Here is a 26,471-nt window from a genome sequence, read left to right on the forward strand (position 1 = left end):
AAGCTACCTGTACAGACCTAGGCCATGGCACTAGCTCAGTTTACAGTAGGGTTGAAGGGACAAATAAGCCAGAGCAAGCTAAACTTGTAGTGTATGTTCTTGCCTATGCTGGTCAGGTACTGTCCCTCCAGCAATAGAAACAACCTGTCCAAGGTAACTACATATACACCACTCAAGTTATTTATGAAATTTATTATATATAAATTATGTATTTCTTTTAGCAGACAGCATTCAATTTATTGCACTCTAGCAACACAGAGCTACAAGACATTTTAAGAGTTTTGTATTATTCAATGTAGCACTTTAGACCAGGATCTCTAGAGGCACTCAGAAGGGAGGGAGAAGGGGCAGGAAAGCAACAAGCAGCCTGTATTGTCTTCCACCAAAGTTTCCTTTCTCTAGCTGGTTATGAGAGGCAGAAGCTACTGCTACCAGAACTCTTGCCTGCTGTCCCTACAGCATCAGTTTGATCCTCAACACTGGTGAGACAAGGAGGCATGAGTCACTAGAAACAGCTTCTGAGCAAGGAAGGGGGTCTTGCAGTACAGAAACCAGCACTAGCCTATATCCTAAAGCAGTGCAGCTTGCCTGCCAGAATCCAGGCCATGCACTTGCAGCTTAGATAGAGATGCAGCTCTTGGCAACTAACATTTCCAGCCTGGGGGAAGTCTGCTTCCTATGAGCTGTAGTGGTCCTAGGCAGCCCTGCTTTAGGAGTCCCAGTGACAATGGCACTAGGGATCTTAAGGCAACTTCAGCATCTGCCCTATGGGCCCCTGCTTGACAAGCACAGAGGGGTAGACTTACTATTTTTGGTTTATCAACTTTGGTGAGCTGCCATGGTCAAGGCTAGCAGCACGTATTAATCAGGTTGGAGACATTAAAACTGTCACAAAGCAGCATCTATTTTTGCCCTAGCCTCAGAGCTCAGCATAGAATCAGCCCCTGGACTGGGACACTCATACTCTTAGATCCAACTAAGTCTAAAAATCCAGATTGGCTCATAGGATCAAGAATACCTTAAACATAGTCCATAGAGGCTTGCTTAGTAGCAGAGCAGCTCTGAAGAGTTGCAGGTCTTGGACACCACTCTCAAGATATGAAAAATACAAAGCTCTAATTTCAGCCTCTATGAAGCATGGAGGCTGAGTCACTTAGAATGAAGGAATCCAGGGGAAGGGCTTTCAGTGGCTGAAGGCCACAGAGCTGATCTGGCCCAGGTGCTCCATCTGAAGGAGTCAGTTGTTTCCCAGAAATAAGCTTTATAGCCAATAAATATGGAAGAAGTGTAGCTAAACAGTAAGCAACATGATTGGAGACAGCAACCTCCTTCCAAGGTTTAAGTCATGCATCAAGTGAAGGGAGAAGTGTGCAGTGGTGGATGCAGCAGCCCCTTGCTCTGTTATCCCTTCATTCTGTTTCGCACTACACTGAAAAGACAAGTCAGTCACATTGTAAAGCATGTTCTTCTGAGACACCTGCAAACAGCAATTTGGTGTAATAATTGGATTCTAGGCCTTCATGAGAGCAGTGACCACAGCCTTGGCATTAAGGCTACGCAGGTCACAGTAGGTTTGTCCAGTACCAACAAACACGATTGGCTTGCTAGTGATGTAGGTCATGGAGATTGCAGCACCAACCTGTGGAAGAAAGAACATCCATGAGGAGATCTGCTGAACAGGACTCTGCCTGAATGTACAACCCACTCCTAACAAAACCATCAGCGCGTGATTGGCTAGAGCAGAAGCCTGTACTCTGGGCATCTTCAATTTCCATTAGTGTTACAGCAAGTTGGAAGAGTTCTTCTGATAGACCAGAGAACTCAAACTCCTGTCAGCCCCTTGAGTGAAGATTCTAAACAACCTGAACTCCCTCTCTGCCCCGTGGGAGAGGATAAATCAAAGCAACTCTGGAAAGTCCATCTCTGCTGCAAGAAAGCATCCCGTGTCCAACTGGGAGAGCAGTTTGTTTAGACTAGCTAGGGAAGTGTCTGAGGAGGGTCGAGTATCAGGCACAGAGTTCCACTGCAAATGGAGGGAGCATTCGAGTACATCAAGAGAAGGGAAATGGGTCACTGAATAGCCAGGTGAACGGGAGCAGGGTCTAGCTGAATTTGACTGCTATGCAAGAAGATGGTGAGACTATTAACTATAGATGAGATGTGGCAGTTAATTGACTGGCAACCATAACATTAAATTCTAAGTTGCCAGGTTTGTAGCTTTAGAATACAACAGCCTAAACACTGTAAGAAGGTATTATATTGCCTAGGAATTTCTTTAAACTGTATTCCCAGTATGTTCACAAGTCTGGGGGAGTAGCCAGTCAATCAGCACAGTAAGCACTTCCATAGTCTCACACTGAACAGAGAACAAGTTCTAAAGCTGATACCTGGAGCTAAGTAAACAGCCTGCTGGACAGACCTTAAAGCAGCTGCTTGTCTTCCTGGGCCACAACAGTTCAGAGCTCTGAATGGAAACAGTCTTTCAAAGTCAATAGTTGATTTGGCAGGGATCCAAAGCAAAGCTGTAACACTGAAGCAAATGTAGAGTGCAGCTGAAATCTGCCTGGAGCAGAAGACACCACCCAATGTTTACCATACATGGACTCCCCCATGAGGCAGTGGTACCCAGGCCAAAACAATCAGTGATCATGTCTGTGATTCAACACCATGCAGTAACAGCCATGGCCGACTTGCCTACAATCTGGGCAGGGGGAAGCTGCAGTGACAGACTCCAGCATGGAATCTCACAGGAAAGGACAGGTCATCTGTCTGATTCCACCCTGAAAAGGGGGGCTAGTGGTGGCCAGGCGCCCCTGCAGGAAGTCAGGCTTGTTGCTTGCATGGGTCAGCATCCTCTCCTGTCCGAACTAACTGCTGTGATAAGGCTCCCCAAGGCTGTAGAGAACTGCTAAGAAACAGACCGATCAAATCACCTGAAACGTCACTGGAGCAAGGCAAAACACTGTACATCCTGGTGTAACTCAGGGAAGCAGCTTTCATAGAATATGAGGGTTGGAAGGGACCTCAGGAGGTCATCTAGTCCCACCCCCTGCTCAAAGCAGGACCAATCCCTAGACAGATTTTTGCGCCAGATCCCTAAATGGCCCCCTCAAGGATTGAACTCGCAACCCTGGGTTTAGCAGGCCAGTGCTCAAACCACTGAGCTATCCCTCCCTCACTCTTAGCTTTCAACAGCCTTGGGAATTGCTTTGCCTGCCCCAGAATTGGTAGCCATTGTGCAGGCTTCACCCCTAGACTGCCCAGTATGCTCCAGGGCTAGGGCAAGAGTCAAGTTACTGTACCCAGTGTTGGTGCCCACAGTTTGAGAATGTTGATAAATTGGAGACAGTTCAGAGCAGAGCCACAAGAAGAGCAATTAAAGGACTGGAACCCTGCCTTATACCGATTGTCTCAAGCTGCTCAATCTCTCTAGCTTAAAGAGATGGTTACAGAGTGACTTGATCGCAGTCTTTAAGTGCCTACACAGGGAACCAACCATTGATAATTGGCTCTTCAATCTAGCAGGGGAAGGTCTAACAGTCAAATGGCCAGCACTGAAAGCTGACACATTCAGACTGGAAATAAGGAGTACACTTAACGACGAGGGGAATTAGCCATTGGAACAACTCACCGTGGTTTGTGGTGGATTCTCCATAACTGAAATTTTTTTAATCAAGATGAGGTTTGCGGCACCCCCCCCTCCCCCCCACCCAAAATCTGCTCTAGTTCAAACAGGAATTACTTTCGGGAAGTCCTCTGGTCTGTTCACAGACAGTCACAATGGCTTCTTGGGCTTTAACCTGTAAGTTTTCATATTGTACTAATAGTAGGAAATGAAAAGCTCTAGTGTGAACAGTCCGAAGGGCCAGCAAAAGTAAGGACCTGGTCATTCCTGACCTTAATTTTTTTTCCCAACTAATTACAGATGTGGATGGCTCAGCATAAAATGAACCATCCCCTGTCTTCCCCACCACGTTTTCAATGGAACTGTAGTAAGGCTCTTAGTTCTCAGCTGTAAGCAGCAGCTGAGCCATGTTTATGAAGTCCAGCACTGACACTAATACTCAATTGTCAGAATCAGGAGCAGAAAAGACCCGCCACTGTTTGCTTAGGTCAGCAACCTCAAAGTTCAGAGGGCTAAAATATCTCTCCAGCAACTATCCCCTGCACATCCTGGAAGAACAATGACACTTGGCCTTTCCAGAGGTGGGGGTATCTGACTGATGCATCAAAAGAACATACCCTGTTGAGGTCAGAAACAGTTATTCAATTTCTCCTCCACTGTTTGGTCTCAGCAAGGAGAGGATCCATACGGAGTCATTTAAAAAAACATTAAAAACAGAAGATTCCAATGGGGAGAGAAGGAATCAGCAATCTCTGGGGCTAACGTGAATGGCCATCGTACCTTGTCATCAATGGTGTCAAATTTGGTGAGAACAATTCCATCAATGAGACGTGGTGTCTGGGCCATGGAGTGATCAGCAAGGGCCTTGTTAAACTTGACCTAGGGGAAAAATACAGCCAGGAAATAAGTCCATGCAGGTTCTTCTAAGCAGGTGTCCATCACTGGTATGCGAACGCCTTCCAAAGTCTACACAGAGGCTTGTGCCAATAGGGGCCTTTTCCATCTGGTAGAACTTTGTTTGAGGTTAAAGAATAAGAAACTAACCAGCTGATCCACCGCTTCATTTCCCACCAGGGCTTCCCCAACAAACAGGACCAGGTCAGGGGTATTGACTGCAATGAGTTTAGCCAGAGCTGTCATCAAGGGGGCGTTGTCTTGCATGCGGCCAGCAGTGTCCACCAACACCACGTCAAACCCCTGGTTACGTGCTGGGAAGAGAGATGAAGCAAAGTGATAGAGTTCTATTCACACGCACTCTGCTCCTCCAGCTACAGAGTATCAGGGATTTACTCAAGTCTCTTTCCATCCTCTCAATATTTTCTCACTGCAAGACACCCACAATCCATAATAAATCCCCTCCCTGGGACAGGACCAGTCAGCATAAAAATTAAGGGACTAGAACTGTGGGCCCAAGCAAGACCCCAGAGGAAGAGCCTTGCACTCTAGGGAAGGTCAGCTTGATGCTACAGCTTGGGCTCTTCTCTCGAGCAGCTAGGTTCAAACCTTTCCCAGTAGGCAGATTTCTACACAACCTTCATTAGGTAAACTGAGGCACTCACTGACCCTTATGAAACTGGCTTACTCCACCCCATCCCCACCCCTCTACGCTGTTCAAGTAGGGAAGAGAGGGCACAGCATGCTAATGCACAATGTCACTGATTTCCTGGAGGAAGGAGGAATCCATCCCCACTGCTGGAAGCCTTCCCTGATCTCCAGTCTGTGCTCCACCCAGGGCTGTTCCTGACCTGTCCATTGGCCCGGGGACTTGAAGAAGAAGTGGGGTCTATTAACAATGTGGTTACGAGGACGTAGTAAGGAATGGCAAACCTGCAGTGTCAATGACAAAGCCAGGAATACAGCCCAGCTGAAACCTTTACGCCACACCCCAGGAGTCCTGACTGGTATTCCCACCTCCCACCCCGCAACCACTCTCCACACCCCAGAACAGCCAGCTCCTGGCTTGGAAAGCAAGAGTCAGCCAAGGCAGGGCTAGGGCTCACCATACAAAATGGCCTCCATGGCAATGCCAGCAGCATCCTTCCCATACCCCTTCTCGTAGAGCTGCACCATGGTGCGGCCGCCGTGACTCTCCGGCGGGTGCAGAGCGTTCAGGCGGTGGGTGTGCGTGCGCAGCTGCTCTACGGCTCCGGCTCGGAATGTATCGCAGGCGGCAATGAGGACGCTGAACCCGTTTTCAATCAGCCAGAAAGAGATCTGGGGGCAGGGGAAAGAGACCCTGTTACCATCCCCAGCCCGAGTCCAGCTCTGCTCCGCTCCCAGCCCCTCTGAGCCCCATATGCCACTTGCAGGCAGTTTGCTGTGTCATTCCCTCCACCCCAAAGGTCGACAAAGGAGATTCCCCAAGTGTCCCAGCCCAAGGCAGTCACTGACAAATCAAGTACAGAAGGGACGTAAACCAAGGGCCCAAGTCTCCAGAGGAGAGTGGTGAATATGTTGGCAATCCCCCCTCCCCCACTCCCCAAAAAGAAAAGGGAACCTGCTCCATGCTCTTCTATAATGCCAACAATCCATTACAGGTGCTTCCATCTCAGGCCTCAGCCGAATCCCTTGGCTGATTTACAGCCCCTAGTCCCGCCATCTCCACAGAAATGCCCCTTTGAACACACCACGCTGAGGCAGTGATCAAGCCTATCTCCAACCCCACACAGGCTTGCAGGCATCTCTAAGCTCTGCCTCTAGTAACCAATACCCTGCATGTCTGCACAGCCTTCTAAGGATGCCAGTGTCCATTGCCTGCTCAGGGCGGCACGCACAGGCCTCTAGTGACAGCTCTATCCTAGGGATGACATCATCACTGCTGCAGTTCAGGGCTGCCTTCCTGCTGTTCCCAGAGCATAGCTTGAGTCAGGCATTTAACAGCACTGTTCCTGTGACCATGTCAAGCCTTCCAGTCAGTTGCACACATTGTAGGAAGAGCTTGATCATCTCAGCCAGACTGAGCCTGATGGAGGAGTCCTAAGCGGCAGCTTCTCCAAATCCTCAGTTTAATTAGCCAAGCCACAGATTTAAAGACAAACATGAAGGGCTGTGAAATTGACTAGGCTGGTAGAAGTCCCTTTAACTAGTGCAGTGATTTGCTAGCGGGATCTCTTCTCCCCTGCTGATGTTGACAAGGGGCTTTTCAGCGGGGAAGGTGGTGTGCATGTGAATGGAGTCAGAGCACACACCAGCTCTCCCTCCCCACTAGGTAGTGCAGACTAGTGGCAATATACTAGTGCATGATTTAGGAAGTTGAGCTGCCCATCAGCACAACAACATTCAAAGAGCTGTTGGACCCACAAAGGAAGTGAACTGAACAGAGGAATGGGTTTTGGTTCTAGGAATTTGGGTGCCATAGCCCAAGGGGATTTGAGGTGGTGTCCCCAGAACACAAGTAGGAAAGGAGGGTGGATCCTCCTGAAGTGACCAGGCTGATCCCTGGGAACACATGCAGGCTGTGCCCTACCTTGGCTAGGTTGGTTGACTTTCCAACCCCATTGACACCACAGAAAGTGACGACATATGGCCGGCGGTGGCGCTGAGCGTCCATGATGTCACGCAGCATGTCTACGCGGCGCTGGGGCTGCAGGATCTGCACTAAAGACTCCTGCAGGGCCTGCTTCACTGTTGAGGTCACCGCTGGGGAAGGAATTAGAAGAGGAACCTTTGTCAGAATTTGATCCCAGATGAGGTGGCTGGAGCACTGCTCATCCTTCCCCCACAGCATCTCAGGAGCATAACAGTCAAATGCAACCTAGATTGCTCACAATGCCACACCCAGGAATGTGGGTTCCCTTTGGAACAGACTGGCTGTTCCCTTGTTAATCTGCCGATTGTGCCATTAGGTTCACTTGCTGGCCTCCCCTGATAGTGCGTCTCTAGAACAATTGCTGCCTTCTTTCTATCCTGGAGCAAGGATGGATGAATTAATTCACTGCTGCCTCAGACTGCTACGATAAGGTGTGAAATTGAGCAACCACCATTCTATAGATTCCCAGGCCTCTGCCCATTTCATTGACTGCAGCAGAGCTTCCCATTAGCAAATCTCAGCTCTTGGGTGTAAGGGGCTAAACCTATGAACTGCTGCAGAGGTTGGCATCACAGATTTAACCTTCTCCCCCACGTAGCCTTTGAAGGCAAAACTACAGGAATCCAGAACTGCAGTGGATTAGACATTCCTAAACCATGGAGAGGTGCTTACCCAGCAGGAGAAACAGCGGCTGAGGTTATCCCCTTCTGCACATGCACTGAGAGTCACAAGGCACTTGGCAACTAGAGACCAGGCTACACAAGCACAAACACACCTCAAGGGCAGGCTGGAACAAGCCCAGGGTCCCATGTCCCTCGGAATATTAGAAGGGCTGAAACACAGCCGAAAAGCAGCAGTAATCTGCTGGGATTGGCACGTTTTGTTTCAAGCATCAGGGCAGTGGGTGGGGGAAGAATGAGATGGTATTATAGAGACTTGGGCTAACAGATTAGAAACTCAGAGCAGCTCCTGGAATGGAAGGACAGAAACACTTACTGGTGAAGGTGCCCATCACTTTCCCTTCCAGTTTCTTAGCCACCGATTCACACAGCTGGACAGCTATGTCAGCCGCAACGTTCTTCGCTTTGGAAGAGAAAAGCCAAAGGAGTGGATGTTAGCATCACGAGACTCTTGGGCTACAGGACTCAGGGTTCTCCCAGTCCCCCCAGAAGATCTCTATCCCAGCCAGCTCCAAGGGAGGAGGAGTCAGGAGGGTAATCCACCCCTGAGGGAGAGCAGAGCTTGGATTGCCAATGATATTCTGTTCTAGAGCAGACAGCAATATGGACACAGAGTGCAGATAGCCTCCAAGGCCTTGAGAAGGGCATGAAATGTGCCCTCTTATCCCCAGTCACAACCCAGATGCGTCCTCAAATGATCTTTCAGCCCCAAAGCAACGACCCCCCACCCCAGGGGAAGGGAGATCAAGGCAAGAACGTCACTGTCAGACCCCCAGGGAAGTACAGATCTTGTTTTGGGGCCAATGGTTTCTCTCTACATCTGTCAACGCCAACGATCCCAACCATTTTATCTTCCTCCCCCTACCCATCAGAGTCCTCTGGATGAGACAAGGCCTTCCGAACCCATCCACATCACTGCTTGGGACACAAGATCCCTTCTGAGTCTGTTCCAAAAGTGCATTATATTCACTTCAGCCTGATTCGATCTGATGTGGGTGAATTACTGCCCTCTTAAAAATCTAGGATTGTCACTAGAACCTGACCATTCCTCACCTTGTCACCAGTACAACCCAAGAGGCATTTTACAAAATGTGAGCAAATCAATTAGAATATGTAAAGAGTAGGGTCTCTGTTAAATACAATGTGCAGAGACACACAAACCTACAGGCCTACTATCCTAAACATCATACTATCAACTAGTCCAACAACAGGGTATCGTGTCACACGTAACTCAACTGGGATTATCCAGCATGTCATGCCACAGGAAAGATAAGTGACAGATAGTCGTGGATTTCACCTACGACCTTGATATCACAGGAGAGTTGGCCACTCAGTCTACTTGATCCACTTGCAAAAGTCCCGGAGAGAAATTTTACACCAGCATTGTAGACAGAGCTATGTTAACGTTCAAAACACAGGATCTACCTCAATGTAGGACACTGGGTAAGTGAGTCCCCAATTCAACAAATTTAAAATCAGGTCCATACATCCATCAAGGGGGAATTTAGATTGTGAGCGCTGTATGTGGGACACATCCCAAACATCCCTTGTTCTGTTACCCTCCCTCCATGAGCCCTGTTCTGCACATATATTCAAGGCAGCAGAACACATGCTGTGGAAATAGCATATGCAACACTTCTGCAGCATGCTATATAGACAGTGTGGGAGGACGTAACCGAACTCCAAAATCTGCTAAGGAGAGACTAGACCAATACTGGAAGAACAACATAAGAACGAACATAAGAACGGACGTACTGGGTCATACCAAAGGTCCATCTAGCCCAGTATCCTGTCTATTGACAGTGGCCAATGCCAGGTGCCCCAGAGGGAGTGAACCTAACAGGTAATGATCAAGTGATCTCTCTCCTGCCATCCAGCTCCACCCTCTGACAAACAGAGGCTAGGGACACCATTCCTTACCCATCCAAGCTAATAGCCATTAATGGACTTAACCTCTATGAATTTATCCAGTTCTCTTTTAAATGCTGTTATGGTCCTAGCCTTCACAACCTCATCAGGCAAGGAGTTCCACAAGTTGACAGTGTGCTGCGTGAAGAAGAACTTCCTTTTATTTGTTTTAAACCTGCTGTCTACTAACTTCATTTGGTGATCACTAGTTCTTGTATTATGGGAATAAGTAAGTAAACTTTCCTTATCTACCTTCTCCACATCACTCATGATTTTATATACCTCTATCATACCTCATGATTTTATATATCTCTACCTTAGTGTCCTCTTTTCCAAGCTGAAAAGTCCTAGCCTCTTTAATCTCTCCTCATATGGGACCCGTTTCAAACCCCTAATCATTTCAGTTGCCCTTCTCTGAAGTATATCTTTTTTGAGATGAGGAGACCACATCTGTACGCAGTATTCAAGACGTGGGCATACCATCTATTTATATACGGGCAATAATATATTTTCCTTCTTATTCTCTATCCCCCTTTTCAAGAGTTCAAGAGACAGGCTGGAAATAGCAACAGTTCCATGATCACTGGCTAACGGGGTAAAATTCAGGGCAACCTACAGCTTCTGTGGCTGAGCTACAACCCCACATCCTGGAAGAGTCACTTTAAATCCTTAATGCGACTGTTGATCCAGAAAACAGGATATAGAATTTTAGCGACAGGACTGGAGAAATGGCTCCTTCCAAACGCAGACCAGTCGATCTAGAGCCTGACCCCGAAAACAAGGCCACAGGGTACTAGTTTGTAAGAGACATTCCAGACTTACCGATCAGATGATCCTTCATCTTCTCCAGCACAGAGTCCATGTCCTCTCTTGTTAAGCTTTTGGAACCCACCAGGCCTTTCAGCATCCCAAACATGCCTCCCAAACCACCCTTCTTAGCCCTGTGAACAAGCAAAGTGTGGTTACACATTACAGCTCTTAAGCGTAACGGGATAATGATGCCCTTGAAAAGAACAGAAGCTAAAGGAAGGGAAAGGCTGGACAGCCATGACTGCAATTCTCAAGCTAATATGCAGGTGGTCACTTTTGCCTTCTGGGACTGAGCTGCTCCCTAGTTCATGGCATTTTAACCAGATTAACAGGCAATAGTTCAAACTGGGTACTGGTCTCTATTAGCTCGTCCGTGAGCAGCACGGACAGAGTTAGGTTTGCAAACCCCACCTTGTACAAAACTTCTGTATGAAACAAGTTCCAACGTTGTCTGGGAACTAGCACGGGTTTCGCTCAGTTACTGTGCCCAGAGAGGTACCAACGGTATATCAGGAATCACTGAGGGAACACAGATCCAGCTTGGAAGTGGTGATTGCAGGATCGTTTAGTCTAATGACTCAGCCTGCAGAAATGGAAGGGCCATCCACAGCAGACTGCCTATTCGCCACGTGCACCAGCATTTGGGACAAAGCAGGCCAAAACCATGTAGTGCGTTAAGACAATACTTCCTTCCTGAAGCCAAGGCATCAGCTAGCAGTGCCCAAGATGCATGTAAGCTACTCTATACAAGCTTAGCAGACTGGACATGTTGGAGGAAAATCTGTAGGAGATAAGCAAGGAGCTAGCTGGGATAGGGGGGCTGCAGGAGGACTTACCTGGGCTGTGAAGGGTTCTGAATAACTTTCTCCTCTTCAGGTTCCTCTTCATCACTCTCATATTCAAGATCATAAAGGCGGCCAGGCTCCCGATCTCGATCTCCTAGGGCCTGAAAAGGAAGGCGGTAGGGGAGAGGGGAAGCCATACAGAGAATCAGAACTGGGCATTTAAGCCTTAATTGACTTGTTTCACTGGCTCATTGCTACAGACAACACTTGTGAGGGGCCAGTCAGAATAATGTGACCATCTGTCACACCTGCGGGGACTTTGGGGAGTTTTATTAATATGGTCTAATCACCACAACTCCCTAGTGAGCTAAGTGGTGGTTTCCTTTTACACAGAAGGCTGAAATAGCTTCCCCCAAGATCACAGAGCAAAGCAATGACAGACAGGAATAGAATTCTGGGGTCCCGATTCCAAGTCCTCTGCTCCATCTACAAAATAACCTTCCATACTGCAAGGGTATCCCCCTAAGGTAGGTTCCACCACCTTCCCCCACACAGCTTTGCTAGCAGTTGGGGAGCTGATTTCAGTTCCTCCAAGAGATGATTCCTCTGGCACTGATGTCCAAAACTGTAAGAGCACCACGAAGAGCCAGATTGGTGCAACTTTCCACAACCTAGTGGAGGCTGAGCAGTAACTTGGGTAGTGCCTTTCCACTAGTTTGCCAAACTGTAGCAGTCACCCCTTCCCCCAGTTTCTGTTCAGTTCTGCCTGCTCTAATCCAGCCATGGAGCTTGGGCCACTCTCAGGATCTCCATCTGAGAGTACAATTCAGATGAAGGTAAGCTGCAGTGGCAATGCCCCAGGGCCTAGCACAGAGGCTAATCATTCTATAGGAAGGGGAACGTTTAGGACCTTACCACGTAAGGGTCGTACTCCTCTGTGGGACAAGTGTCTGTGTTTCCGTTGGTAGTGGAGCTACTATAATCGAGTACTTTGGCATTAGAATTTCCCAGCTCCCAAACACGGGGCTTCTTCCCCTTCTCCTTCTGAGTCTCCGGCTTTGGGGACTTGCTGGGAAGGCAGAGAAGAAGCTATTAAAGCAAACTCTACGATGACGGCAGCAACAGTCCCACCACGAGTGGACTCTCCAAGAAGAGATTTAAGCAGGAGGTGTCTCCCATATGAATGGGATGAGTTTATAGGGTTTATACCATGTGGGATTGGACCACTGGATTCACCAGATATTCCATAGTGGCCAATATGTTGATGCTTCAGCGAATGAGAGAACTTCCATAACATCCCTCTCCAACTTTAAGAATTCTTTTCTGACCCCCATCAGTTTGTAGGGTAAGTTGCTAGCATCCCTTTAATCTGGAGGTAGTCAAGAAAGCATGGGCAACATTCAGGGAAGATTCGTGTTAACCACCCGAAGATTAGAAAGATAGCAAGTTATGGTTAAACTGCAAAAAGGTGAAGTATGGAAGCGTACTGCAAAGGTCACCCAACCAGCCTCAATTCTGACCCGTACCGCTGTCAAACTTAGCGCAGTGAATTGCTTTGATCTGTAGGTGACCCCAGTACAATTCAACATGCGGCGCTTTGCTCTTACCAGGAGAGTCCCATCATTGAGGAGGCTTCTAACTGTTCGCCCAATACAACCCTTCTCTTTTGAGTCACACGTACCACTGGGGAACAGGGTTGTACAGCTGTCCCAGATACACTTTTTGGATTCACAAACTGATCAAATTCTTTCTCCCCGCCCTCCAGTGAATGACACGGGCATTCTAAAGAAGCCAAAAGCCACAGGAGATGTTTGAATGATGGCAGTTTGCCACCGCTGGCAGACTGAGTGTCTGGCATTCCAATAGCTGCTGCAGTCTGATCAAAAAAAGCTCACGTTGAGTGAAATCCTGGCCTCATTGAAGTCAATGGCAAACCTCCCATTGACTTCAATATGGCCAGGATTTCACCCTTTGTCTAACTAAAAGTCACACCATGTGCCAGTCCTCAGGATTAGAAAGGGCACAGGTCATCACTGTCATTGGAACAGTGGGATATTCCTGCATTGTAATGCTAGGGAGGGGTGTTTTAAAAGCAGATCTGTTTGTTCCACCTTAAGAGAGTCTGAAGCTTTCTTGCCCACTATCCACCCAACACATTAAGAACAATTGACAAAAGTTGGTGGCTCAAAAGCAGTATGATAAATAGCTCCTTGTCCATTGTTAATGGATGAAACCCTTCTCCAACACAGATCTGCCACCCTACCGCCACCACCTCTCTCAGACTGGAGAGGGGGACACAGGTCCGTCATCCTCTCACTCACTTGGACTTCTCTCCTCCTTTCAGGCGCTTCCTGAAGAACTCCTCACGGTTCTTTTGTAGGATCTCTTCCTTGGTCAGTTCCTCCCTGTCCCCGGTTGCCACAGGAGGGTTCTGCTTTGTAGCTGAGGCTGCTTTACTGGGGACAGTAGCAGCTTCGGTTCCTGAAGCTGGACAAGACAGAGCCCTCACCACAACGTACACACGATTGAAGGGAAACCGCGTTTACTTGGTGCTAAAAGGTGATCAAGCAATTGACAAGCACTCAGGAGTCAGGGAATCCCAGGCGAGTTTTCCTAGTATCATTAGCTCAGCAATGCTGAACATTTATCCAGGTTTCTACACCCTGCTCATCAGGACATAAACCCCTTTATGTAAGGTATCTGTGTGTGTCTCCAGCCCCTAGCTGAAGAGTTTGGAACTAGATAGAAGCAGTCTGAAGGCAGCGAGGTTTGCGATCATAACCTTTTCCAGAAGTTGCAGTGTTATGAGCTGGCTCCCAAGGAAGCCATCTCCTGTGATTGCGATTTATGATATGCAGTAAATTTTCCATTTAAATAGGGGGAAAGAATGTTAAGTAGGGCAGTGACTGAGCCAGTGACAAAGTGACCTGAACTTTGGGATTTCCCTGACCTCAGCGCTTAATCCCATAACCTTAATGCTAGTTTTCCCCTCTGCTAATTTCCGAGGTTTCTCTCAAAAGAGCTTGCACCTTGTGTAGGCTTAAAGGCACTGCAGTCAGACCCTAAAACCGTATTTAAGAATCTAATCCAAGGAACCTGTTTTTCTCAAGTGCTGAGCACTGGAATCAGTCAGGCTCCTTTGATTTAGGTCCCTACCTTTAGGCACCCAAGTTTGAAAATTTTGACCTAAACTTGTATGAAACAAGGCAGAACAAATGAGCAGCAAGTCTGCATGTCATGCACCTTGACCTGCCAGCTGGTGGTCTGTTTCACTGAATCAACTGCTACATGCAGGCAAGGGACGCTGGCAGCCACAGAAGGGCAAAGGCAACTAGAATAGTGGATCTGAATCAACCTGTTCCAGTAACAGATGCTACTGGGCAGATGTGCCTGCAGATAAGCATGTGCTGGATTAACGTCACGCAGGGCTTGGTCACAGCCTGGTTTTGGAGCCCTCTGGGCTATTCCCTCATCCCACTGCACGGATCTGTCAGTTGCATCCACTTACCCTCCTTTTTGGAACCTTTGTTTTTCTTGTTCTTGGCTTTCTCCTTTGGTTTCTCCCCTCGAGTTTCTATCATAGATTTGACAGTCTTCTGAGACTTCACAGACTGTTCAAACGTCTTCATAGCAGTTGGAGCTCGGATTTTACTGCTCTCCTCTGCTTCCCTGATCAAAAAGAAAGTGTTATTCATGCTCCAAAATACAGTCCAGGCCCAGAACTTAGCATCACACCATTATAATCACTGGAGCAAGAGTCTAGCTGCAACACCTACCATACTGCAAACCTCAGCTCCCTGGGGTTAGACTCCAGCTCTTCAAATCTCTGCTCAAGACATCTTTTCTCCCTTTGCTGTGTCCCAGTGCCTCTGTTCATTTATTGACTAACAGTATTAAACTCTGCTTTTTTGTTATGCAGTTTTTATGTGACTGTACAAAAAGACAAGGGATGAAAGACACTATTGAACATCTTCTCTTCCTGAAAAAAAGAGTCTTATCTGTGCTTGTCATCTGTTAGAGAGACAAGGTGAGTGAGATAGTATCTTTAATTGGATCTTTAATTCTGTTGGCAAGAAAGAAGCTTTCGAGCTTACACAGAGCTCTTCTTCAGGTCTGCAAAAAGTACTCAGGGCTTGTCTACAGTACTAAATTAGGTCGACTTAATTTAGGTTGACCTACAGCCACCACAGTAATTCAATCAGCGGTGGGTGTCCACACTACTCTCCTTCTGCTGGTGTTGCACGTTCTCACCAAGAGCGCTTGCACTAACTGAAGTGGGGCATTGTGGGTGCTGACAGTCACATGGTGCTCACAGCTGTCCTCAACTTGAGGACTATGATAACAAGGCCAACTGACAACTCTCCAACATCACCTACTACACCTCTACCTCGATATAACACTGTCCTCAGGAGCCAAAAAAATCTTAACCGCATTGTAGGTGAAACTGTTATATTGAACTTGCTTTGATCCACTGGAGCGCACAGCCCCCACTCCCGAGCGCTGCTTCACTGCGTTATATCCGAACTGGCGTTATATCGAGGTAGAGGTGTATAAAGAACTCAAAGATGACCCCACACCACAATATACCCAGGAATTTATGGATATCATAAAATCCTTCCCCAAACTCCTCCAAGAGAAATTCCACAAACTCATCCCCCAAGAACTTTCAACATACTTCCCAAGATACATGAACGGGAACCAGGCAGACCCATCATTGGTGGCCATGGTTTTCATGGAACATCGGGACTCATAGAAATCATTCTCAAATCACTTACAACCCAAACGGCCTGCTTTTTCCAGGACACAAGCAACTTCCTTCAAAAACTCCACAACATTAACAGCCTCCCTCAGAACACCATCCTCCCCACGTCACTGCCCTATACACCAACATCCCTCACAATGACGGCGTAACTGCCTGCTTCAGATATCTACAAGCCAGTGGACAACCCTCAGATATTCACCCCAAACTCATCCATTTAATCCTCACCCATAACAATTTTACATTCAACAACAAACACTTTGTCCAAACCACAGGAACAGCCATGGGTAGCAGGATGGCTCCCCGATATGCCAATTTCTTCATGGGCCACCTTGAAGAATTTCTGGACAAATGCACCAATCCTGGGATTGACATGGCTACAACACTGCATACAACAAGTTATTTCCTATTAACAGAGGAAACCTGGAACCTGAGACTCCCATGGACTAAATCTGCATCTTTAAGAAACTGATGTTTGTTGATTCAGTACCTATTACCTTTCCTGGCCTTTAGGAGGGGTTTGTTAGGATGCTCTTCACCAGCTGGCAGAAGTGCACAAAGATTGGAACAAGCCATTCCTATCCCAGAATTGAAACCCCCACAGATCAACAGGTGCACCGGATATGGGCCAGGGCAGGGCCGACTCCCGGTTTTCTGCTGCCCCAAGCAGCAAAGAGAAGAAGAAAAAAAAAAAAAGCTGTGGCAGTGCAATTGCGTCACTCCACTCTTCAGCAGCAATTTGGTGGCAGGTCCTTCACTCTAAGAGGGACTGAAGGACCCGCCACCGAATTGCCGCCAAAGACCCCAACGTGCTGCCCCAATAGCGGCTGGAATGCCACCCCTTGGTATTGGCTGCCCCAAGCACCTGTTTCTTTAGCTGGTGCCTGGAGACGGCCCTGGGCCAGGGATTAGGCTGTGGAAGGCCCACTGGGTGGGCAAAATATTAGAAAATACCCTGTAAATAAATACCCTGTAGGTTCCAAGTTCAAACGGATGCGGGTAACGGGCAGGATCATTTTTGGGCCTTTCCCGTCTGACATTTAGGATTAATAGTTACTATTTCTGCCTTTTAAATCGTGACCAAATCTTGGCACTTCTATCAGGAACAATCATTCCAGAACCTGAAACCACCGATTTCACCTGTTTCCTTTGGCAGAGGCTGTGATGCTTGTCTCACCTGGGAGGGAAACAGACTTTCTACTCACCTTGGCTTCATATTAACTAGGACATTATCTGCCCCATGCTAACCCCACAATCAAGGATCTCAGTCACCAATGAAACACACTCCAAAGGCTTCTACAATCAGTTAGCTTGGAAATTGGTCAAAGTTGGCACTTGTGAAGTAGCAGTGACTCATATCAGGGTGCTGGGGGAAGGAGAGGTTGGCTGTATGGGGAATGAAGATGGACTCAAAAGGAACACCTTTTATGCCACCTGGTTCTGTTCCCACTCAGTGTAAGCCTGCCTCAGAACAGAAGATCTCTTGATGGGATGACCCTTGATGTGAGGTTGATATTTTATGGCCAGTTGGCTGGGTGCAAGACGGCCAAGTGCCACCACCTCGACTCGCATATAGCCCTGAGAGCCAGCTGGGGGCAGTACAGCTAGCTCAGTTATTTCCAAAGTGACAGTGCAGCCAACCCCAACCCAAGCGTTCTGACTGAGATGACCTCAGTGTTCCGCTGGTCCCGATAGAGAGAGGCACTGAAAGCAGCCATGCTGGCTGGTCCAATCCAGGACATAGGATGTTGAGTATCTAGCCCAAGGTCACTTCTCCACATCTGCATAACAGCCTGTGAACAGGTGAGCTCCCATTTTTTGCTCCAGTCAGAAACGGTTCACAAAGGACTTCAGTTGACAGAGACTTTTTGTTTAGTCAGACTCTTTTGGACACTATGGGATTGTTAGGTTCTGCCTAGAGAGCTTCACAGCAAGTCTGTGGAGGTGAACTCAGTCCCCTGCACTAGCCATTATACAACACTCCATCCAACATTCCTAATGGAAGACAAACAGCCAAAATAAGAGCCCAAAAAGAGCACATTGCATGAATGCACAGACATAATATGGCTACACAGACCACTTGCCAGTTCCTAATACAGGGCATTCAAAACACAGCACAAAGGAGATACACAAGGAAACAGCCACAGCAGAAATGGTCTCGTTACCGGAGGAGGTGTAAAAAATCTTCTTTAAAATCAAAGGTGCCATTAAGGAGCCCCAGGGTGCCTTTCTGCTGGAATTCATTGCGGTATTTATCCCGGAACTCCTTATGGACGTCATCTATCAACTTATCCACATAGGTTAGAGTCAGGATCTTCTGAAATCCAACCTGGAAGGAAGTGAACAGAAAGTTACAAGCATTGATAGAAAGCAGACACTATGTGTATTATTAGCTGAAAGGAAGCAACACATTCTTATCGGTACATCTAACTAGCAAGAACAACCACTAAATAGCTTTAACGTGAGAAAGGAGATAGAAGAAGCTGCCATTTTGACAATTAGATAATTTATGAGTCTAGGACAGAGGCCTCAAACGCAATTTACCTTAGGGCCAGTGCCAGCCTCAAATCCTCCCAGCGGGCCAATAATGTCACTCATGCCACTCAGAACCCGACCCCCTAAACTCCACCCCCAACCTGCCTAAGGCTCTGGGAGGGAGTTTGGATGGGGGAGATGGTCTGAGGTGGGGATTGGGGTGCAGGTTCTGGGAGGGAGTTTGGGGGCAGAAGGTGAGAGAAGTTGGGCTCTGGGAGGGAGTTTGGGTGAGGGAGGGGGTTGGGCTGCAGGCTCTGGGATGGAGTTTGGGTGCAGGCCCTGGGCTGCGGATGGGGGTGCAGGCCCTGGGAGGGAGTTTGGGGCCTGGGGATTGTGAGGGGAGGGTGCAAGTTCTGGTAGGGATTTTGGGGGTCGAAGGGGGTGTGGGGAGGGAGTATGGGCTCTGGGAGGGGGGTCAAGGGATGCAGCACTTACCTGAGGCTCCAAGGTGGGGCAAACCAGAGGGCCTCCCCGTGCTGCTGCCCCCAGGCACCGCCCCCACAGCTTCCCATTAGCTGTAGGGGTGCTCAGGGTGGCAGCAGCATGTGGAGGCACAGCCCCACCCCGCCCCCACAGGAAGGGGCTGGCAGCCACGTGGAATGAGCAGGCAGGAAGCGGCTCAGCTCTGCTGCACTGTCAGTGGTGGATGGGGCCCCGGGCCATTTTAAATCACTTGGGGCACGTGCGAGGGGGGAGCACCTGGGGGCAACAGGTGAGGGCAAGGGAGAGATCTGTCCCCGCAGATGGCCAGTGGGCTGGGAGTTTGAGACCTCTGCTCTAGAACTACAGAGTCCACTTCGAAGCTCTGGAGATCAGAGACTTTCAGAGATGGCATAAGGAAAATTCAGTGCATTAGCATTTTAGGTTAAAAGGGAAACAATCAACTTAAAAAAAGCACAGGTCGGAAAATACTGTATCTACTATGGTTACAAACACCTGAGATGATACTAACTACTATCAGGAAAAAAAAATCTTTTTTCTTAGGCTGTTGTACATTAGAGCACTTTGGGTATAGTCAGTTTCTCCTTTGAACTGGACTTTCACAGATAGGGTAGAAAAATCCTAAATAGGAAGATGTTATTGTAAAAATCACAAATTGGCAGGGATACGACATGAAGCTATTTCTAACTTTTTTAAATGTATGAGATTTCAACTTGAAATGTGCCCTCATTTTACTATTTTGAACCATTACATTAACCAAAATTAGTTTTTAGAAACTAACATATGATACAGCTTCACAAGCCTGATTTCCAGTGGAGACCGATCTCAATCCTACTGTACATCATAAAGCTGGAACTGGTAGTATCTACAGTGCTGGATGATTAAAATAGCCGCCAGCCACACACACGTTACTGAATATAGATCAAAATAGCAGCAGGTATTGCTAAAAACTACTCTCAAAGTTCATTTAGTACACACCCACTAAAGCACTTTTTTAGGGTCCAACTCTGCAGTTATTTTCTCCTGCTGAGGGCACATCTCATAGAATCAGGCCCTAAATTATCCCTAAATTTAAAGTGCACTAAAGGGTGATGGGGATTCTCCTTCATACCTACTGTACAGATTATCCTGCACAAAGGCACTGTTTACCACATTAGGAAGAGGGTAGCCACGGATTACCTCACACCAATACAGAGCCTTCACTCACATCCCCAAATAGAGCAGCTATTCTCAGGACAAAGCGTGTAAGAATTGCATCCAAGATGATCTTACAGAGGGACCTGGCTAATCTGGGATTGGCTTTTGACCCCAAGCCAAGGGCATCCAGAACAGTTAGGCAGAACTGATCTGATGGTAAATACATGTGCCACGGACGCCTTAATCTGCACATCGTAACCCATGGCTATCCTCAAACTCGTTTAAATCAAACACTAAAAACAAAATTGTAAACTGAAAGAAATCTGGCTAAATGTACTGCCAACAATTCAATCCTTGCCAAGCAAAGAATGCAAATATTTGGCACCATCATCACTGCTCAAGGCTCTAAGATTCCCACTTATAGCAAAGTGGAAGGGGGACTCCCATATTACTTTACTTGAGGCTTTTGACAGGATCCTGTTAGACACTGACACACTCAGACGAGACCAAGGATAAATTCTGAACCCCAATGAACTCAATGGGAGTTTTGCCACCGATTTCAGTAGGGCTAGGATTTCACCCCAGGCCGCCTCCTGTGGTAAAAATCCCAGATTTTTAGATTTCAAAGCGATTTTTGTCAAATGAGCCTTACTTGAAAGGGTTGTTAGAATCACCACTGGAATTACACCAGCCACTCACACAAAGATGACATCTCACTCTCCTCTAGTGCCATGGCTCCTAAACCCACTCACCAATGGCACCTCCATTATACATAATGGACCAGAAGCAACCCCAAAATGCAACTGGAGTACCAGTTACAATTGGCCACTGAGTCCTGTATGGATCATTCTAACTTACCCTGGGTGATTCAATTCAATTTCACAAGGAAATTGGACAAGTCACTTCACTACAATAGCAGCCACGAGTCTTTGGTCAATATTATAAAACCATACACCCTATTATTGCTTGCTAACAAATCGCTGTTCTGGAATCACAATAGCCTGTCACTATTTTTAAAATGAAATACACTTTGCAGAGCACATTTTATCTAAGGATTTCAAAATATCTTTCATACGTTAATTTCACCTCAAAGGCTCTACACTTGGAGGTAGATATCAGAGTTACGTCACATTGTGCTTCACTGTTGCATCTGTGATAGTACGGACTCAAGGTCATGAAGCAAGACTGGACAGTTGCTCTGAACAGAGGCTTTTGCAACCATGCGCAGTGTCTTGAGTTTAAGATGTTCTAATAAATATCTGTTTATTAATACACTAGTATAGTTTATTAGGGGTTTTATGTCATTCCAGGAAGAGACAGAGCCCTATAAACCTGCCCCAAACACCTGGGCAGAGAGAAGGGGCTGTTAACATAGTTTACTTACCACAAACACAAGCTCAAACTGATTGTCCAGTTTGTATTTAAGAGTAAGAGCTTCATGGTTAAAAGAATTGTTGCCACCTCGCTCCTAAAAGAAGAACAAATAAAACAATTAATCCACCACAGAAAAGCTGTACACACTTCACATGGCGGGATATAAGCCTGCATTACAGCTGGAGAAGAATTCCCTGTATACAAATACTCAGAGTTATAGTTGCTGGAGTCTTTTTTGCAGGCTCCTGTGGCGTCCTCCCCTTTAGTTCATAGCATCTGCCTTGCATCACAACCTGTTCTCTTGCATTGGGAATCGTTACTCAATAACATGCTTTTCATAGGGAGAGTATGTAAAACCCCTTATTGCATAGCCTCAGCAGCCTCATAGACCCTCCTCCCAGATCATGTGTCTACACCCCCCTCCCCCCCAAGTCAGCATAAAAGCTCTCTTCTGCAGCTCATGCCAACTGGAAAAGCCTTCTTGAATCCCCTGTTTCTTATGCATCTTTATACCTTCACTTTATATCCCTCAGATGTTCAGCTCTGTAACCAAATAGGTTCAACTCTGAAGAGTATGGAGACCCTGATCAAATCAAGGCTGTAAACCAGCCTTCAGAGTTCTCTAGAACCAAGTGGTCGTCGCTCAGTATTCCAAACCACAGGCTATTAGACAGTATCTGCATGTCCACACTAGGCCCTGGATCTCCTGTCAGACGTTTAAGACTTAGCAACAACCTAATGCAAACTGTAGACAGTTTACAGCCACACCAAGCACTGCAGTTACAAATGTAAGAACCTGCTGTAGACCACAACAGGCTGCTCACAGCAGTACGCACAGGAGAGTGGCAACTTCCCAATCAGGCTGGCAAAAACCCTTTCTCAAGACAGCTGTAGCAGGAATGATTCAAGTCCTCAGCCCATAAGCAGCTGAAGCTACTTTGTAGCAAACAGCTAAATCACACTCTGGTGAAAAGGTAAGCACCAGCCAAACAAAGCATCTTTCATCCCAAGAGGACCAAATGCATTTCAGTCTGTATACAATTTAATCTACCCTTATAAAGCAGTTACTTCTGAAGCAGATCGTGGCAACCACCTGACAATACACAGCTATGATACACAATTGTTTAGCACAAGATGCGAAGAATTCTGTAGTCAACTGAAAATGCACAGGGACTTTAGGGAGGTAGGCTGTAATTACCCTTGGAATCAGTCCTGGACATCAAAGTTAACACTTCAACTCTTGCAACATATCTTATAAGCAGGGCTTTGGAGCAGAGCCTGGAGCTGGAGCGCAGAGCAGTAGTTTTTTGCCTGGAGCTGGAGCAGAGCCAGAGGACAGCTCCAAAGCCCTGTTCATAAGCAGCAGAGAGTTTTTCCTATGCTGACCAGGATCTCAGTTTCATGTCTCAAATGACAGGTAAATTACATGGGCAGGGAACATGAACATTGCTTGATCTCACCTAAACACAGCTGGAATTGGGACTGCAGTCTATACCTAACCTCCACACTTCCCAGTGAGCAACCACAGCTAAGGAAGCAGTATGACCCCCCAGCGCAAAGGAGAAGATGAGGAGGCCCCACCACTGTGCTGCTGACGGACACCTTGGCAAGTTGCCAGAAGTTCTAGGCCTACAATCAACTGGCATAAACCAGAGATGATCATAGCCCCACTTGGCTGTAATACAGACTGGGGACTAGGCACATCTCAGCATCTCCCAGGGAACAGCAATGGGACACGGGCAAGGCCCAGGCAACACCCTCGACTACAAAGCAGTGGGACAGTCTTCCAAAGGGCTGGGTGGCAACTGGATCAGAAATTACAATGATGCTTTTCTTTCAGAGGGAGCCCTATAGTGAAGCCCTATTCTTTATCAACTGCAATATCCGCCACAGGACAGAATGGGGGGCACCACAGACCCCCAGGCAAATCTCTCCTCCCAACAGAAAATTAAGCCAAGGGCACCAGAGCCACTCCCTAAGGATGAGTGGGGCAGCAGGGTTCCAGGAAGGGGGAAGGACCTCTCCCTGTGAAGGTGGGGGGACAGGATCCCAAGGGAAAGGGGGGGGAAGTTTCATCTCTTCTCTCACTTCCCTGAGGGCTGAGCGGGGGAAGGGGCAGGGTCCGGGGGGGCGGTGTCTCCCGCCCCGAAGGCTGAGCAGGGGGGAGGGAGGGACCAGGGTTCCGGGGGGGGGGGTGTCTCCCACCCCGAGGGCTGAGCAGGGGGAGGGAGGGGGCAGGGTTCCAGGAGAGGTCTCCCGCCCCAAGGGCTGAGCAGGGGGGGGGTCTCCCACCCTAAGGACTGAGCGGGGGGACAGGGTTCGGGGCAGGGCCTCCCGCCCCGAGGGTTGAGCAGGGGGGCCAGGCTTCCGGGGGGGGGTCTCCCCCGCCCCGAGGGCTGAGCGGGGGGGTCTCCCGCCCCGAGGGCTGAGCGGGGGGGGGGGAGGAAGGGTGCGGGGGGGTCTCCCGCCCCGAGGGCTGAGCGGGGGGGGGGGAGGAAGTGTTCGGGGGGGTCTCCCGCCCCGAGGGCTGAGCGGGGAGGGGGGAGGAAGGGTTCGGGGGGGGGGTCTCCCGCCCCGAGGGCTGAGCGGGGAGGGGGGAGGAAGGGTTCGGGGGGGGGGCCTCCCGCCCCGAGGGCTGAGCGGGGAGGGGGGAGGAAGTGTTCGGGGGGGTCTCCCGCCCCGAGGGCTGAGCGGGGAGGAAGGGTTCGGGGGGGGGTCTCCCGCCCCGAGGGCTGAGCGGGGAGGGGGGAGGAAGGGTTCGGGGGGGGGTCTCCCGCCCCGAGGGCTGAGCGGGGAGGGGGGAGGAAGGGTTCGGGGGGGGGTCTCCCGCCCGAGGGCTGAGCGGGGAGGGGGGAGGAAGGGTTCGGGGGGGGTCTCCCGCCCCGAGGGCTGAGCGGGGAGGAAGGGTTCGGGGGGGGGTCTCCCGCCCCGAGGGCTGAGCGGGGGGGGGAAGGGTTCGGGGGGGGGTCTCCCGCCCCGAGGGCTGAGCGGGAGGGGGAGGGTTCGGGGGGGGTCTCCCGCCCCGAGGGCTGAGCGGGGAGGAAGGGTTCGGGGGGGGTCTCCCGCCCCGAGGGCTGAGCGGGGGGGGGAAGGGTTCGGGGGGGGGGTCTCCCGCCCCGAGGGCTGAGCGGGAGGGGGAGGGTTCGGGGGAGGGTCTCCCGCCCCGAGGGCTGAGCGGGGAGGGGGGAGGAAGGGTTCGGGGGGGGGTCTCCCGCCCCGAGGGCTGAGCGGGGAGGGGGGAGGAAGGGTTCGGGGGGGGGCGGCCCCCCCCCCGAGGGCTGAGCGGGGAGGGGGGAGGAAGGGTGCGGGGGGGGGGGTCTCCCGCCCCGAGGGCTGAGCGGGGAGGGGGGAGGAAGGGTTCGGGGGGGGGGTCTCCCGCCCCGAGGGCTGAGCGGGGAGGGGGGAGGAAGGGTTCGGGGGGGGGTCTCCCGCCCCGAGGGCTGAGCGGGGAGGGGGGAGGAAGGGTTCGGGGGGGGGGTCTCCCGCCCCGAGGGCTGAGCGGGGAGGGGGGAGGAAGGGTTCGGGGGGGGGGGTCTCCCGCCCCGAGGGCTGAGCGGGGAGGGGGGAGGAAGGGTTCGGGGGGGGGGTCTCCCACCCCGAGGGCTGAGCAGGGAGGGGAAGGGTTCGGGGGGGGGGTCTCCCGCCCCGAGGGCTGAGCGGAGGAGGGGGAGGAGGAATGGTTCAGGGGGGGGGCTGAGCGGGGAGGGGGGAGGAAGGGTTCGGGGGGGGTCTCCCGCCCCGAGGGCTGAGCGGGGAGGGGGGAGGAAGGGTTCGGGGGGGGGTCTCCCGCCCCGAGGGCTAAGCAGGGAGGGGGGAGGAGGAAGGGTTCGGGGGGGGTCTCCCGCCCCGAGGGCTGAGCGGGGAGGGGGGAGGAGGAAGGGTTCGGGGGGGGGTCTCCCGCCCCGAGGGCTGAGCGGGGGGAGGAAGGGTTCGGGGGGGAGGTTTCCCGCCCCGAGGGCTGAGCGGCGGGGGGGGAGGAAGGGTTCGGGGGGGGAGGTTTCCCGTCCCGAGGGCTGAGCGGGGGGGGAGGAAGGGTTCGGGGGGGAGGTTTCCCGCCCCGAGAGCTGAGCGGGGGGGGGGGGGTGTCTCCCGCCCCGAGGGCTGAGGGGGGGGGGGAGGTAGGGTTCGGGGGGGTCTCCCGCCCCGAGGGCTGAGCGGGGGAGGGGGAGGAAGGGTTCGGGGGGGGTCTCCCGCCCCGAGGGCTGAGCGGGGGAGGAGGGGGAGGAAGGGTTCGGGGGGGGGCTGAGCGGGGGGGCGGGCGGGTTCCGGCTGAGACGCGGCGCGGGCCGCGGGCCGGTCCCGTCTCACCTGGAGCAGCACGGAGCGGATGAGCGCGTTGACGGGCGCGGTGCAGGCTGCCGCGGGGCCGCGCACGCCCTGGAAGCACCACAGCACGAGGCCGCCCTTGCTGAAGATGGTGAAGAAGTCGAGCATGGCGGGGCGGGCTCCGGGCCGTGCCCGGGGGAACGGGGGCAGCGGGGTCCGGGGCGCCGGGTAACCTGCCCGACCGCCTCGCCACACGTCAGACTAACTCCCTGCCTCACTTCCGCCGGAAACAGCACGGCACGGCTGGGGCACAATGCAGGGGGCGGCGCCGGAAGGAGAATGTGATTGGTCCGTTTTTTGATGGGGGCGGGATCTAGTGACCGTGCTGTCCTATTCCTGCTAGCATTAGGGGGGAACTGATGTTCGAGATCGCGATTGGTCCGTTCTACGCATGCGTACGACCTGGAGGCTCAGAGTGCCCTATCCGCGCGCGCTGTTTGGAGGCGGAGCCAGCAGTGGCGGCAGTGATTGGTCCCTTATGGTAAGAATCCTTATTTCAGTCTTATTCGTGGGCGTTGTCCAATGGGGAAAGGCCGACATGGGGGTGCGGATTGGAGGCTTG

General features: G+C 50.4%; 1 protein-coding gene across 1 annotated transcript; it reads right to left on the reverse strand.

The window, feature by feature from the left end:
• Positions 1-176: 176 nt before the first annotated feature.
• SRPRA (SRP receptor subunit alpha) lies at positions 177-26,115 on the reverse strand. Its single transcript, XM_030538055.1, has 14 exons — positions 25,892-26,115; positions 21,594-21,677; positions 18,262-18,425; positions 14,846-15,006; positions 13,659-13,824; positions 12,253-12,406; positions 11,389-11,498; positions 10,565-10,683; positions 8,151-8,237; positions 7,092-7,264; positions 5,626-5,839; positions 4,670-4,833; positions 4,406-4,504; positions 177-1,639 (listed from the first exon to the last, which is right to left on the reverse strand). Exons 1-14 carry the CDS (start codon positions 26,015-26,017, stop codon positions 1,511-1,513), a joined length of 1,950 nt encoding a protein of 649 aa, XP_030393915.1. The 5' UTR covers positions 26,018-26,115; the 3' UTR covers positions 177-1,510.
• Between the last annotated feature and the right edge of the window lie 356 nt (positions 26,116-26,471).

The sequence above is a fragment of the Gopherus evgoodei genome, chromosome 19, assembly GCF_007399415.2.
Source record: "Gopherus evgoodei ecotype Sinaloan lineage chromosome 19, rGopEvg1_v1.p, whole genome shotgun sequence".
NCBI classification, from domain to species: Eukaryota; Metazoa; Chordata; order Testudines; family Testudinidae; genus Gopherus; species Gopherus evgoodei.